The 16969-nt window shown below is 42.7% G+C and overlaps 1 protein-coding gene across 3 annotated transcripts in view; it reads right to left on the bottom strand.

The window, feature by feature from the left end:
* The window catches only part of fndc3ba (fibronectin type III domain containing 3Ba), a 102061-nt gene that overhangs the window by 29638 nt on the left and 55454 nt on the right, over nt 1-16969 (bottom strand). For all 3 annotated transcript variants that reach the window (XM_083998165.1, XM_083998166.1, XM_083998167.1), the window contains exons 8-13: nt 6151-6209; nt 2942-3093; nt 2792-2851; nt 2264-2402; nt 1618-1671; nt 1191-1315 (exon numbers count right to left, since the gene is read on the bottom strand). In XM_083998165.1, the coding sequence (XP_083854291.1) occupies nt 1191-1315; nt 1618-1671; nt 2264-2402; nt 2792-2851; nt 2942-3093; nt 6151-6209 (589 nt within the window). The remainder of the gene's footprint in view (nt 1-1190; nt 1316-1617; nt 1672-2263; nt 2403-2791; nt 2852-2941; nt 3094-6150; nt 6210-16969) is intronic.

Genomic DNA, 16969 nt, shown 5'->3' with positions numbered 1-16969 from the left:
ATCTTTCCTTCCTTTTTCCCTTCTTCCTTCCTTGAACTAATCTGTTCCCTTGCTCCATTTTTCTTTCCTTCTTTTTTCCCTCCCTCCCTCCCTCCCTTCCTTCCTTCCCTCCGTCCTTACTTCTTCCTTCCTTTTTGACCCAATCTGTTCCCTCCCTCCATCCATCTTTCCTTCCTTTTCCCCTTCCTTCTTTCCTCCCATCTTTCCTTCCTCTTTTGATCAAATTGACCTGATTCGTTCCCTCCCTCCATCTTCCTTCCTTTTTCCCTTCTTCCTTCCTTGAACGAATCTGTTCCCTCCCTCCATCTTTCTTTCCTTCCTTTTTCCCTTCGTTCTTTCCACAATCCTTTTTCCCTCCCTTCCCTCCCTTCGTCCTTACTTCTTCCTTCCTTTTTGACCCAATCTGTTCCCTCCCTCCATCCATCTTTCCTTCCTTTTTCCCTTCCTTTCTCCCATCTTTCCTTCTCTTTTGATCAAATTGACCTGATTCGTTCCCTCCCTCCATCTTTCCTTCCTTTTTCCCTTCTTCCTTCTTTGACCCAATCTGTTCCCTCCCTCCATCTATCTTTCCTTCCTTTTTGCCCTTCCTTCTTTCCTCCCATCTTTCCCTTTGTCCGTCCTTCCTGCCTGCCTTCCTTCCTTGACCCAGGAGGAAAACAGGAGGGTTAAGGCATCCAAAGGTTCAGCCTGAGAGCATCATCACATCCACTGCCTCGCTCCTGCTCCTCTCCATCACCTCCTCCCCCCCCTGTCGCCCTAACGACCACAGGGGAGATGCTCCCTGCCTTAATGGCAGAGAGGCAGAGGACAAGAGGACGGAGGAAATGATGGAGGGAAAAATGACAAAGTGGGAGAGGATTCATCTCACATGCTACAGACGAGCCGGAGCATGTTTGTGTCTCTCTGCCTGCCATCACGGTGGCGGCGTGGCGGTGTACGGTGCACGGCCGCGGCTGACACCGATATAATTTGCCTCCCCGTAGGTATGGGTATCCATGGTTACTGGAATATAGCTTGAAGTCTCACCAGAGGGCCGCCTGTCACCTGCTCTTTTTCCAAAGCTGACATGTATTTTAACGAATCCCTGCATCCCCGGCCTACTGCATGTGAAGAGTTGTGACAACTGCCTTCTGTGTTATGATGATGATGATGATGTGTATTTGTGTGTCTTCGGTAATATGCAACAGTACCTTGTGCCGATGTCGTTGTGTGCAGCCACTCTGAACGTGTAGCCACAGGCGGGGAACAGTCGTGTCAGCTTACAGTGTCTCTGGCTCCCAAAGTAACATTCTCTGAAAACACTGTTCTTCTTTCCCTGCAGAGGAGAAAAGGAGGAGGAGGAGAAGAGACAAAGTAAGACAAGATGGGAACAGATGGGGGAGATTAATTACATTAAGAAAGAAGGAAAACAAATGAGGAAAAAGTAGCATGTCAGAATGAATAAGTATGGAAGGGAGAAGGAAGAGGAGGGAGGGCCAGACAGTGAGTACGTCTTATCTAAGGAGCTGAATGTTAACATCTATCTGGTGACATCCCATGATCGGAATAAGTGACTTTTCTTTTTTTTAAATAAAGGGAAAGCATGATAGATGATAGACGTCAAGAGGGGGAACTCACCTCATCCCACTCGAGCAGGTAGTTTGTGATTTTGGATCCGTTGTCACCCGGGGGCTGTGGATGACAGGAAAATGGAAGAGGCGAGGAAGACGAGAGACGATAGAGAGTGAGAGAGAGAGAGAGATGGAGATTAGGACGGGATTAAAGGCTGACACTGAGACAGACAAAATACCTGCCGTGTTTGTATAATTGGCCCCTGCATCCTGTCTGGGGTGAGTGATGTCACGCTCTATCAGTGACAGCGTGATTGGAGAAAAATTTGCTCGTGTGGAAAAGGTCAGAGAGGACGCGGGGATGCGGCGTGACGGCGCTGTGCAACAACGCACCGCTGTCTCCCCGTTGGGTGCTGCGGGACTGATAGAGTCAAGCTGGGAGATAAACTAGGTGAAGAAACACATAATGTTCACCTTCAAAAGCTGTTTTCCTTTCTAGGGATATGACTGTACAAATACAGCGTGGGAGACGCAGACCATAAAGAAGTTCCTGATTGATTTATAACAGCCAAGTCCAAAGGCGCTATCAAAACTAATTGAAACACTGTAAATCTGAATCACTACGGTGTTTATTGGGGGGTGAAAAAGCTTAATCAGCAGTTTTTCAGGGGGTGACTCGGTGTAAAAAAAAAAAACAATAAATGTGCCCGTACCTTCCACTGTAATGTAAGGGTGCTCTTGGTGCGGTGGGAGAGTTTCGGGGGGAGCGGGACATCAGGGACGCTGCAGTGTGTGGTGAACGAGCCGGCCTCTGAACACGAGCCTCGAACCGAGTTGTACATTGCCGAGACCCTGAAGCAAACACACACAAACAAACACACACAAAAAGATAATTAAACATTTAAAAAACTATTCACAACATCAGGTATCCACAAGTTTCCAAATGTCATCTATGGTCAAAACCGGAAGCTGGTTTTGCATGGTTTTCAGTTGTTGTCATAGTTGCGGTAACTATATCCGCATCTATTAACACTGGCTTTCAACACGGATGTCAATTTGTGTGATATCCATTGTTAAAATTAAAGCTGGTGTGATGATCCATGTGTTTTACAGATTTTCATTGAAAAAAAAAAAATCCATGCATTTAATGCGACTACCGAAACCATGGAAACGTAAACATAAAATTCCACCGGCTTCGTTCGGAAAAAGCCGGATAAGTCAAGTTTAAGACGTCTCCTTACCGTACGTGGTAGTCTGTCGCTGGCCTTAGGTCTTTCAGGTGGTACTCCAACTCCTCGCCACTAAAACAAAAACACAAACGACGGTCACACTTCTATGCTAGCTCATATGCTCCTGTATGTTTGTGTGTCTGCGTGTGTGTTTTTACCTACCTGTATATGAGGCGATATTTTCCATCTCGTCCCTTATCTGAGAGAGAGACCTCGTAGGAGCAGGACACAGGCATACCGTTACTATGCCTGTTCACCAGCCCTGCCGGGGGGGCCCAGGACAGCCGTGCAGCTCGCGCCTGCACGTTGGACACCTGTAAGACACACATTAACGAATATAAGACATGCTTCGTGCACAATGAAATAAAGTGTGGATTCCCAGACAACAGTTTTCCTTGTGTGTACGGCAGCTTTTTTTGTTTCTTTTTTTTTTTTTACAGGATGATTTATTGAATACATTTTTAATATGTAATTTAATTTCTATTCAATTGTGTCCTTCTCCATTTCATTTTCTCTATTCTATTCTGCAATTTTATTTTACTATAACCTGTGTGTTTTTTGTGTGTCTGTTCATTTAAGTGGTTTTATAGGTCTGTGTGTGCCTGTGTGCATCACAGTGAAACCACCCCTCCAGATTTGGCTCTTCTTTCCAGATTGAGCACATCCAAGCAAATTAAACTGATCTGACACACACACACACGCACACACACACACTAACATGTGCTGCGTGTTTAACTGTGCGTCTGCCTGCAAGTGTGTGCATGTTTATGGGTGTTTTTAGCTGCAACACATGGTGGGTGAGCCAATTTAGTGTGATTTAGCACAGTCTGCTGCAATTCCAGACTCCACATCCACTGAATAGGCGATGAATGTGCCTTAAGGGAACTGCAAAACCACAGCTATGCCTAGACCGTCTGTGAGGAAGAGCAACAGACAGGAAGAGAAGAAGAGACGCAGAGACGCTTCACTGTCATTCCATCATCGTAATGATTAGGTTTTACAAGCTCACGTCACTCTGTGTCCATATAAACATCTGTGTCTTTGATGGAATTTAATCCGAGTCCACCTACTACTGCATCGCTTGTATCACTTTGCTTATATGTCACAGTGAGACCAGGGGGAAAAGACAAGAGGCCGAAAAAGTAAAGGGCAAGAGGATGAGAGGCAGAAATGAGGGATGAAGGGCACCACTTAGAGGTGTCATCTTCTTGCCCTTTGACCCCGAGAGACTTGCTGTTCATCATCTACAACTGAATGCCTGACAGACTGAGGCCATTCAAAGTCTGAAGCACAAATACCATTGAAAGTATAGTATACAGTATAATCTATTGTACATTAGTCATCAGTTCTCCCTGCCTATTTTGACCTTTGACCTCAAACAGTCGATTCCATATAATGGCTGCTTTTATGTGGAGACTTAATATGACTGAGTCTGTCTAGTTACAATGTGACATTAAATGAGTAAGGGGACAATGTAGACCCCCTTTTCTGCTGACTAAGTCTCATTGTATAAAACATTTAAGGGTTACATCATATATCGTGCTGCATTATGACAGATATAACGTGTACATTCTCCGTCTCCGTCTTATCTGCTTCACCTGCATCTGCACAGGACTGCCCCACACTGGTTAATATGAGGTGACAGTGAACAATGAAACCTACATTACAGTGAATCTGCACCAGTGCTTTTTTTTAATTAACCACTGTCTCTAGTCCAGGTCAAGATGATGGATTATGACATTAAGGTCTCGATCAGTAAAATCCCAACATTCTTTATAGCCATTCCCATAAACCAATAGATACACGTTTCTAGTCGAACCCTTTTATAGAGGGTTTTAAAAACGAAAGACTGTGTGCACCAAACTAAAATAATAATTTTAAAAACTGTCACATACTGAACACTACTGAACTGAACGAGCAAAGCTTTGATCGGTTTCCATGGTGCCAGATGTTTTCTTCTTAATTCAGCAGGGCCGGTGACTGTGTCTCACAATTTAACATGTGAGTGCACATGAGGTTTATGCAAAAAAGGCACTCTGGAGTGAAGGGGTTTTGAGAAATTGCTTTTTGCTTTTTACTTTAGAGTAACTTGGAGGAAGCATATTCATCCATTGATTAGTCAAACCAGCATGCAAAAATAGAAATATTTATGTTTTACGAACAACTTGTAATGTGAGGACTCACTGAAGTGGCGGCTATAAGGTGTATCCTGGATTGCTACAGCTTTCCTCACAGAGTAAGTGGCTATAGGGGGAAACTCACAAGTGACCCACTCCCTACCTTCTCCATTAGTCTGCCACCACTTCTAGCAATCCAATTTAGCTGAAGTAGACACACCTTACTGATATAAAAGCAAACAACACAACCAGAGAAGCAAGGTAATATTGCCAGCGTTTCTAAATTAAGAACTTTCTCATATAAGCCCCGTCTCTTGCAACACCTGCTACCACATCTCTCTGACATGAATGAATCCATCAAGAGGCAGATTTGCCATATACAGTACAACCCAAACAAAAACTACTGCATGTTTTAGGAGTGCATTATAGAATATAATATATAAAATATATAAATGAGAAGAAATAATCCTACAAAACAAATGTCACATTCCCTCTTTTCTTCCTTCTTGTTGAATTGCCCCTCAGTCGCTAAAATAAACTGGCTGTATCACTGTGGAGGTCACCTGAGGTAACCGCAGTAGATAAATCGCTGCTGTGCATCAACTTCTGGTCTCTTTCATGTAACTAACGACGCCCCCCACACCCCTCGCTTTTTACACTCCATTTTCTCCTTCTCTCATTGCCGCTTTCTTTCTTCTGTCTATTTCAGCCCCTGACATAAACTCACAGATATCAAATGGTCCAATTGCACAGCCCGCTGACCAAACTGTTTCGACTGGGGAGTGAGCAATTCCCCTCCAGTAAACCGTGTCTGCAGCTCATTCATTCTCTCTGCCCTTGAGGGAAGAAAAAAGGGCTGTTTCAGTGTTTACACAGTGTGTTTCAGCTGACGGAGGCGCAGTGGTTCAGCCAGCGGTGTGGATGAGCAGATGCTGCCCTCATGTGGCCAGGGTGAGCAGAGCTTAAAAGAACCGTTGCCCTCTGAGTAACTATTATTTCATTTAAGCCCTGAAAATGACAGAGATACACTCCACACACCCCACTACTTTGTTTTTTTTAAGTGGAAGCGTCTCATTTTTATGTTAATCACAGAGACAGAGGGGAAATATGGAAAAGACATCAAACATCATGCCAGCTGTGACTGCATCAGACATGAAGGTGATTGATGAAAGCGGTTATAAGAGCATAGAGTCTGTCTGTGTGTGTGTGTGTGTGTGTGTGTGTGTGCATGTGTGTGTGTGTGTGCATACCAACCTGTGGTTTGTCGATTGTAGACAGCATGTCTTGAACACGCTTCCCCTCTGAGTCATGATCTGAGGAGACAAAGACATAAAGATTGACCATTAAAAATCAATTACAAGATGTCTAACGTGTTCAGCACAAGAGGAAAAAAGGGAGACTGATCGTGTGTGTGCATGTGCGTGTGTGTGTGTGAGAGAGAGACATACTGAGATCATGTCGGGTCATATTTGCAATGTCTGTGGTCAACTCCAACATTTCTGAAATTGATCCTAACTCCTGATTTTTTCCTTTTGAACATGTTTTTTAAGAAAAAAAGGAAAAAAACACACAAAAAAACAACATCCCAAGTTTCAAAACAGATGCGCATTAACAATTTTGGCAGCGCGGCTGAAAAAGTGGCTGCTGATTGACAAGGAGTGTTTTTTCCAATTCCCACAAGCCATGTTATTGTGATATCTATGGCTCATTATCTCCTGAGGTCAGCCAAGGCCTCAGTGCAGATTGGGAAAGTAAAAGGCATTCTGACTCCTCAATCAACCCAAATATTGTCTGTGAAAATATCCAATCCAACTAGTAATTCAGTCATCTGTGGAAAAAAAAAAGAACAGTAATGGCCCAAAATAGAGTAGAAACGGCCCTACATTCTCGTATTTGTGTGTGTGTGTGTGTGTGTAGTCTAACAGTGTGATGCAACGCTTGTTTTCCTCTACAAACTCTTATTTCAACTCATCAAGTCACAGCCCTTTGGAAAAAAATCGCTAAATTATCCGGCGCTACTCAGAAAAGGATTAGTCACGAATTCCTGACCATGAGCAAACAAAACGGGGATAACCCAAAAAAGAAGGGGGGGAAAAAAAAGACTCTGGACCTTTCCAAACAGTGACTATTCTGTTCTTTGGAGTCATTAGTTCATAGAAAACATTATCCTCATCATTATTATGTATCATTTTCAACCAATTGTCCCTACACCTGAGAGTAATTATCCAGAGAATGACATTTGCAGCACTGTTGCAGAGCAGCAGTACAGCTTGTTAGAGATGACACAATACAAAGCCTTATGTAGTGTACGTAATGGCCGTGTTCTTATAAAATGTTGTGGTTGGATTTTATAAGAAAAGGAGCTTTAAGATATTTTCCTTTGAACCATTTTTAGAAGTCATTCTTTCCTCCCACTTTTGTTTATTTTAATCTCATATAATTATTTGGCTGAAATACAATAGAATGTATGTCCTAATTATAATAATTACACCAGGTCTAACATAGGAGGAGTAATATGAGCTTTTTTCTACACTGAAGATGTAATTACTGCAAACACTTTGCGACAGAGCAGAGACACGAACATTCATTCTGTGAAAATGATGTGTCTTTTTATATATCCCAGACATAAAGCCATCATGGTCATCACTTCAGACAAAGCGAGCAAAAAATAGTTGATTTATCATACAGTGATGCAAAAACTGTTCTTGCTTCTTATTTTTTCTCTTTTTATACAGTTGCAAATCTTAAAGGTGTTCAGAAATGGCCATTTGTCCTGTTTGTCGCGCCTCCTCCTACAAGTTTCCACGAGTTGCCGCACGAGTTTACCCAAGTAAGGAAAACTAATTGGATTGGTCATTATCGAGCGGGCGGGATATTCAATGTTTGGAGCAAGACCGAGCTCAGTGTGCGTGTGTGTCTCAGACATTTGATTGACGGATGACGGATCCAATATCGTGATTCGTGACGCATCATTCGTGCGCCTGCATTATCCAATGTGAAAAAAACTACCCCACTTTCATCCCGGATTTACTCGAAAATAGATTTTTGAACAAAGTTTGGGCTACATCGTCTGATAGATGAGTTATTACACTAATCTTAAGACCCACAGTGGGCTCAAATTCAATTTTCTTTTCTGAATACCTTTAAAAATGTGTGCACGGAAAAACAAACAACCTAAAAGATATCACATTCAGCTGTGTGGGATTGTGTGAGTTGTATTTAATTTTCTTTGGACATTTCATATAACAAATCATTAATGAATTGATTGAAAAAATAAAAGATCATGTCTTCATGTCAATCTGTAATGTCCAAATCACTGGTTTCATGTCATTTAGGTTACTCCTTAGATATAAAATGCTGTCCTACAATAAGAACTCCACCAGCTACCTGTGTTTTTGTGTTGCTGGACAGATGGGGGACTACTCCGCTGCTACGGCATGTACACAAATACTTCCTTACAAATACACACTTGAGGCATAAACATATACACACAAGCAGTAGCACACACACCCAAGCACAGATCTGGTCCAGTGATACGACATGGCTAAAGGTGATTTAGTGTACACTGGGGGTTGTAACCAGGGTGAGTGTGTGTGTATACATGTGTGGGTAATGGAAGTCTTTCCCCCCTGTGATCCCCGCAGTTGAGGTTTTTCCGACCAAAGGAGGCCTGCTTTCTCCATCTGACTCTGACCACTGTAAATCACACAGGATGTGTAAGTGTGTGTCTGTGTGTGTGAATGTGTGCATGACTTTCCGTGAGTGTGGGTAAGGGTCAGCAATACAAATTATGTATGAAACCAGGTCTGTTTGATTAGTGTGTTTGTGGTACAGACAGACACAGACTCACCGTATACTTGTGTATGATGTTTGTGTTTTGAACACCGTAGGCTAAGAGCAAGTGATGAATGAGAAATGGTGTGTGTGTGTGTGTGTGTGTGCGTGTGTGTTGGTGTGTGTGAGTGGCTAAGTCCCTCTGACAGATTGTGTGGAGGAGAGGGCCTTACTGTGCCTGGGGGTACGCTTATGAGTCATGGCAACAGTGATGTCATGGAAGCACAACCTCAACTTGACCTCTTTGTGTGTGTGAGTGTGTGAGTGTGTGAATGTGTATGTGTGTGTCTGAGACTGAATAAAAAAGCAAGAGAGAGCGTGCACAAGTGTGTGTGTGTCTGTGTGTGACTCTGTGTGTATATAAAGTCCCAGTATCAGGTTACAGGAGAATGGTGATGGGTGAAATGAGGAGGGTAGTTCAGCTACTGTGTGTGTGTGTGTGTGTGTGTGTGAGTTCAGCAGGTGAAGTACACAGTCTGCATCACTACTAGACACATTGGCTCATTAGTGCACCTTCCTTTCATTACCACACTCCCCCCGCCTCCCCCTTTTCATCCATTTGGACAAAACTGAACTTTTCTCTTTTATGGAATAAAGGTGCACTCAGACTTACAGCTCCAGACATGAACAGCTCTGTCAGCTAACAGGCTGACCCAGCTTATTCCATCCATTCATCACAGCTGAGTGAAAAGGGAGAATATGGCCTGTTTAGTACCGTGGTCTTGTAGCTACTTGTCAGCTGCTGCAGCTATAACACCACTACAGAAAAAGAAGAGGTGAAATTCCATTACAGCATCATCTCAGCTGTCACGTTCAGCAAACAACAGATGTTCAAAATCAAACAACAGCCAGGGCTGATGAACGGCTTCATGGAAGTTCACGGATTTAATCAGAAATGGGAGCAATTTATTATTTTTTTCTGATCTAGCTATAAAATAATAATAATAATTGACAAAAAGAGGTAGAGTTTCCCAGGAGAAGTGCTAAGGTTTGGAAAATGATTGTTGATGATCATTAGTTCATATAAAGACAGAACTGGGAGCGTTATTTTTGTGAACTGAAAATATTACTATACATTTTCAATTCGTGTTTTTAATAGAGGGTGTCACCCCTCTATTAAAGGGTGTCAACCACCTTTCTACTTCCTGCCTAACTTATTATATCATTGTCAGGATCACAAGATGACTTTCTTAGTGCACTGCTAAGGAAAACATCTGTTCGGGCATTTTAGGTTTCTGTAACTAGTAAGACTAAATGTAATTCTGTAAACAATACATATCTCTCAATATATTATTTGTTACTTTCTATGGTTAAATACACAAACTACTCAGTAACTTTGGTTATATTGTTTAGTTGATCTCATTATTTCTCTCAGAGTGAATTGGGGCCTGAAAGGATCTTAAATCAGTGGCTGCATCACTTTGCTAGTTTCAGAGTGAGACTTTTTTCAACGCTATGAAAAAAGTTGGCTAACCCACAAACTCAGTTTGTGACAGAGACAGAGATTTATTTAATATTTCAGGAGACCAGTAATAAAGTTTGAAAAACACTACTGCTTTACCTCACCGCTGAGTGTTATGACTCGCTGTGGTCGTTGAGTCCAGCTGTTTAAGTGTTTAATACAGAGAACAACCACAAAGAGTCCATGCTGACGGCTGAAACAGAAACTGAATCTCTTCCCAGTTCAACACACACACACACACACACACACACACACACACACTCACACCCACACAAATATATACACACACACACATCCACTGTCCTCACTGTCCCTCACCTCCTCTCCTTTCTGTTTATGTGCTGCCCACGCACCCTCACTTCCTCTCCTCGTCTGACCTCACATCCTGTCTGTGTCTGACCGCCTGTGTTTGATTACCGAGGACAGCCAGACGGAGCGAGTGAGCGCAGCGGACAGCAGGAAAAGAGGAGGAATGAGGAATTGGGGAGGGGAGGGGGGCAGCAGCAGCAGCAGCAGCAGCAGCGGCAGGCCGAGCCAAAACTAGGCGAGAAGGGGATTTAGAGGAAGAAAAAGAGACGCTGAAGGACAGAATACAGAGAGAGGACGGGCAAGGGGAGTCTGGGTAAGAGATTAGGTACAAAAACACAAGGAAATTGAGAGACAAAGAGCGAGCCAGGGATCAACAGAGAGGAGGAGAAATGGCGGGATGAAAGGAGAGAGAAAGGAGAGGGTTTAGGAGGATGTGAGGAGAGGATTACACAACCTTAAGTGACATCATCAGAGGGCGTAAGGCAGGTGAGCACCACTGATCTCAGTGCAGTGGTTACGGTACAAAACTGATATAAAACACCAAAAACAAAGTTGAAAGTGCCTTTTTTAAAAGTTACGATAACAGAGATGTTGAATGAAAGCAGGCAGTGATAATGGTAGTATTTGAAGATGTCTTGTTTTGTTTTTTTCTTCGTATTTTGGTATAGTGGAAATTAAGAACCCTATGGAATCATGGGAAAAATGTTTCATAGTCAGGCACAAAGATATAAAGCAAAGCATAAAACAGCTAGCCTTCATCTCTAAAAGAACATATGCTGTTCTTAGTCTGGTTATGAATTTATCCAAGTCTACACTGAATGTTGGGGAACCTTGCAGTCACAGGTTTTCAGCAGTCCGACCTCCATTTGCACTCTTCATCCAAGGCTAAGCTACGCTAGGCTAAGTGCCTGCTGCCTCTTCAGCTTTACATGTAGCTTGCAGGCATAAAAACGGCATCAATCTACTAATGTTACAGCGGAGAATAGATGCATTCATTAAAACAATTCATTCAGCTGCTAAATGTTTCATCAGGCTCCAATGAAACAGCATTTTTTAGCTTGAGCTCACTGTTTGAGTCACACACACACAGATCACTATGTTCAGCTCTGCGATATACTGATCAAAGAACCAGATGTTTTCTGACATCTTTCATCTCGATTACTAAACCAGGTGAGTTTCATCAGCCTCTGAAATACCCTAACTTACAATATAGTCTACGCAGAAAATTAATGAGACATTTATTCCCCAAATCCTGTAGCTACACCTGAAATAACTACGCACTGCAACTACTATGTTCTTGTTCCATGGAAGAAAATAGCAGGACACCCATTGGATCATCTGGAAGCACACATTCACACAAATTCTCAAAGTAAGCATCACTCTGTCTCCACTCGTTTCATTCCTTCCTCTGCCGTCTCATTCCCCCGCCCGTGTTCCCTCATTCCTCCTCAAATACATGTTTACAAGAATATTTCTCTCTCTCTCTCTCTTTTTTTTTAATGCCCTACACCTACACGCTTCAGAATTAATGGCATCACTTGCAAAAGAGAAGAAAAAAAAAAGCGCTACAGTAAAATTGAGTCACTCTGACACTGAGGAGGTTGCATTCCTCCTGCATGACAGCCTGTGGTTCTTAGACACAGTCTGTCTGCACTGGGACAGAAAAAGACCTTTAAGGCCTGGAAAGAAAATGTGAAAAATGTGGCAGCGGTCGCTCAATCAGCCCCCACTGCACACACGCACACACACACACATACACACACACATACACACACACAAGGCCAAAGGCAAAGAGTGTGTGTGCATGTGTGTGTCCCCTCCTAAAGGAACAAAGTGAGATATGATACCCATCTTTAGAAGCCTCTAATCAGGGAGTACAAAGCAAAGTGACGAACACTCAGCTGGAAAAGGGGAGAGAGAGAGAGAGAGAGATGCACAGATGAGAGGAAGGAGTGGGGACAGAGCGAGATAGAAAAGGGAGGAGAGGAAGAGGAAAATGGAGGTAGTGAGGGGCACAGACCTTGGATTCCACACTATTATCATCTGCTGCATAGTGAGCATTCCATCTGTTCAACAGCTGGGCTACAAACACACACACACACACACACACACACGGACACATGCACACGGACACATGCACACTCGCCCACGCACACATGCATGCACGCACACACACACACACATGGAGTAGAGAAGTCGTTGGGACATGCCTGAAATTGTGGTTGTCATGGTGAAGGTTTGGTTCTCATGGCCAGGGTCCTGATCGTTTATAAAGGGGATTAGTGAGGGAGACACAGAGAGCGAGAGAGGGAGAGAGGAAGAGAGAGAGACTGGCACAGAGAGATGGAGAAGCAAGAAAAGTAGAGAGCGGAAGAAAAAAAAATTAAATTAAAATTCTGAGCCAAAATCAGAGAGGAGGATGAGACGAAGGAGATAGAGAGATGTGCAGGCAGACATGCAAATAAGCAACCTGGATATCTACAATAATATGATAGGCTACACAACAAGACTTCATGTGAATAAGAAACCCACTTTCTGGAATTGGGTCGGGGGGATTGAGGGATACAGATAGATTTCTGCAAGAGAAACCCGACTTCTTGGCCGTGTATATACTGTATAACCAGGTGTGCGTGACAAAGACTGCACGGAAATATTTCTACGGCGCTAACCTATTATTCTTGTGCCCTTGTGTCTAAAATAATGAAATCAAACTTTAAGTAAAACTAAAACAAATAGAGTCGCAGTATAAACACATATATAGCGGCACTCTCCAATTCCCTGCCTTAACCCGATTTCTCTCAATAACCTGGTTTCATGTAAACGGAGACAGGGAGAGACAGAGAGTTAGAGACAGAGAGACCTTGTCCACTGCAGCCCTCGCGCTAAGGAGAGAGTCGAGTGTCTCAACTGCCAAGCGACACAAAAACTCTCTCCACTTTTCCAAGAAGAGTACGAAGAGTGCGCGCATGCATGGATGCACGTGTGTTTATGTAAGTGTGTACGTGCTGCGAACAGCGCAGCGACCTGGGCCAGGCAGCGAGGGATTATGGGGGGCGGGGGGGGGTGAGTTTTCTCAGAACCCTGACCCCATCCGACCCTGCTCAGCCCAAAAAAAACTGTCTCAAGAGTGTGACTGCAGACTGGCAGCCAGGCAGAGGACGAAGACGAATCCAAGGCCTGACGGACAGCAGAGGAGGCAGAGAGGGAGAGTGACACAGTGGCGGAGGAACAACGGAGGGAGGCAATAAAGGAAGAGCCAAACAAAACGGGGGAAGACACATCAGCAGATGGATGGAATAATAGGGATACAGATACGGATGCAGACCGAGGTCACATTTGCACTTCCACAAAAAACAAAAATTAAGTTCACTTCCTGTTCTCACCAAAACGACATCTATCACAAAAAGTGCCCACGTTTAGTATTGAGGATGAGATATTATTGACATCACTGTCCCATTTACACACATCACAAATCCGAAAATTATGTAGCTATGGAAAAATACAGACCACAATGATTACTACTTAATAGTAGCCTGGACTTGAATGCCGTATTGCTATGTTTTTTTGGTTTTTTTAAACCAAAATAGTGATAAATACAGTGAGATCATGGCTAACATCATGAGTGGATGTTATTGCCCTTTCCAGATATTGAATACCACACTCAGAATGGTTATTTTCAATTGTATTCAAGGCTTTTTTTTCTCCTTTATTTTTATGTAAATATCCCTTTTCTGTTCTCCGACCAGCAGCGTTAATATTGGATTTCAAAACCTATCTTGCAGTTGAAGTCTTTATTAAAGATCTTTGTCGGCACAGAGATAATCGTCCCCCACCCACCCACTTCTCTTTGGTCAATCCCCTTATACATTTTCTCTTAAGTCTCTTCATTCATGGGAATTATAAGGCTTTATTTCCTCATGTCCTATGGTGCACAAGCAGTGACTAAAGTGTGCACAAATCACTCGAGCAGCAGCCCGCAGCAGTCTGAGCTTTCCTGTGTTTTCCTCTATTGAATTACTTTATTTGATTAGGACAAACTCAATTTTTACACGATGAAGCTGTTAAAAAAGACTTAATATTATGTAACCCAGTTCTGGTTAATACAGAGTTTGATAATGTGGTGAGTTTATCGCTTGTACTGTACCACAAAGTTCACTCGGCTGAATGGGGGAAACGTCTGGTGTACTCATTGTGATTGGCGAGAACAACCTCCCCTTCTAATCCCGCTAGTCCTGTTACATGATATTAGCGGGAAATACATTCCTCTGCTGGTAAAGCCATCCCTTGTTCTCTGTTTTCTGTACATCCCCCGGTTCTGGCTCTTTCATTCCCCAATTTGTGTCCTGTCTTTCTTTCTTTCTTTCTTTCTTTCTCTCCTCTTGTCTTATCTCTGTCGTTTCTTCTGCCGACATTCCCTCTTCTCTTCTCGTCTCTCTCTTCCACCCCACTGCCCTCCATCTTGCCCGACAAACATGGCCGTATTTGGGTTTGAGGGAAGGGAGTTGGAGTCTGTTGGAAGGGGAGGAGAGGGGGGGGGGGGCTGAGATTATCGCCATGGTGATCCGCACCAAAACAGTGCAGCCGGGGAAGGGTGGGAGAGTGCTCACACATTTCCAGGCCTGTTACTACATTAACAGCAGGAAGAGCAGAGAGACAAGTTTGATGTTAATATAAGGGCTGAGTCATGATTCGGTCAAAGGCCACTAGCGCTAATGAGGATGACATCAGCGAAACATTACAGGACATCGGGCTTTTAAAGGCCTCATTTACTACTGCTGTTGTTCTTCAGATGTTACTTCATCGGTTGTGTAATTTAATTAGTAGGAAACTCTGTCATACTACCACCAATAACACAGTAAGGCACCATTTATTAAATGTTCATAAGCAGTAACTAATGTTACTTTACTTTATAGATCAGTTATTGGATTATGTAATGTTGATTATTCTGCAGGACACCTAGACTACTATCCTTTTAGTTGCAACTTATTAACATTTTTATAATCTGTTTTAGTTAGTTTGGTGATAAACCTGCTGACATCACATTAACCTGGCTGATTATCAATAGCTTATTGCAAAGTGAGGCATTTAATGTTTTATTAAGGACTGAATTGACGATTAGTCTGAAAGAAAGTTGTTCTAAATAGCTTACATGTGATTTGAAACAATCAAACCATTACCATTAGTTAGTTAAAGTTATGGTTACAATATTGCATCACAGTAAGCACAGGTACAGTAGGCTAGTAAGCAAAAAAAGTAGGAACCCCGACCTTAAAATAAGACAATTAAATAATTACAATTACTATTATCAGTTAGAAAAAAAAGCCATACAATGAAATTTAAGAGTTCTGAGAAGAAACTCAAAGGAGAGCAGTGAGTTTGAACAGGATTTCCACAGGCGACAGCAAATCCTTCATTACCTTTGGTAACAATTCAGGAATTAGCAGCCATTAGTTGGGTCCTGCCAGAGCATCTCGAGCAGCCAGACCACAGTAAATCGTAAAATCAATTCCAAAACTCACATGCAGCCAGTGAGGGGTGGCAAGTAACGATTGATGTAGTGTGGCCGCTTCACTTGGGATATGTCAACAGCCTGGCAGTAATGTTTTGAATCAGCTGCCGTCTTTGGATGTTATGTCTACTGATACCAGAGGAGAGTGGGTTGTAATAATCGAGTCTTGGAAGGATAAAGTCACAGACGACCTTTACTACAGTCTATGAAAGGACCTGGTGTGGGTTAGCCATCTCAGTTGAGCGGGGAAGGACTGCACCACTGTGGTCACCTGATCAACCAAGAACAATTCTGATATTGACTTTTGGTGTAGCATGCAAAATGATCCTGAAATCATCAACTGTGGCTACAGCGGTTGCTTTATTAGAGCTATATTTAAGTAAGGTAGAATAAAAGAAAACTGAGCAACTTCTCCGTTTCTGTCTCTGTGGTTAATCAAATCCTGATGATGGGATTGTTGCTGGCACTTTTATAACACAGTGGACCCAGGAGGATAAATCTGAATTCTTGGATAAGTAAAAAGAAAAAAAAAAAAAAGATTTTAAATATGATCCAAAAGTTTCACCAGCTCTCAAGCAAATAATGTGCCAATAAGTGAGAGACATTAAATTCCAACAGGGGTTTCCTTGTTTTAAAACATCATTCTCTTTGGCAATGAGGCAAAAATATTTTGTAACTTCTTTGGTGTAGATTCATTGTGTCAACACTGAGGATACCTGATATGTTTTCCTTTAATTTTGTTGCTAAGACAATCATGCAACTGAAAATGAACTGTAAGAAAACTCCCGAGTGGATAAAGAAAGGAAAACTACTCATACACAATTTTCATATCTGGATAATAGATGGATGCGTTTCCACAACGGCCGACCACTGTAATATCTATGACCCTTGTTATTTTCCTCATATCTCATCCAAAAGAGCCAAAATGGTGGACAGAGCAGCCACTGCTCACATCTGGT

The sequence above is a fragment of the Trachurus trachurus genome (assembly GCF_905171665.1).
Source record: "Trachurus trachurus genome assembly, chromosome: 22".
Lineage (NCBI taxonomy): Eukaryota > Metazoa > Chordata > Actinopteri > Carangiformes > Carangidae > Trachurus > Trachurus trachurus.
This window is presented reverse-complemented; position numbering and strand designations above follow the sequence as displayed.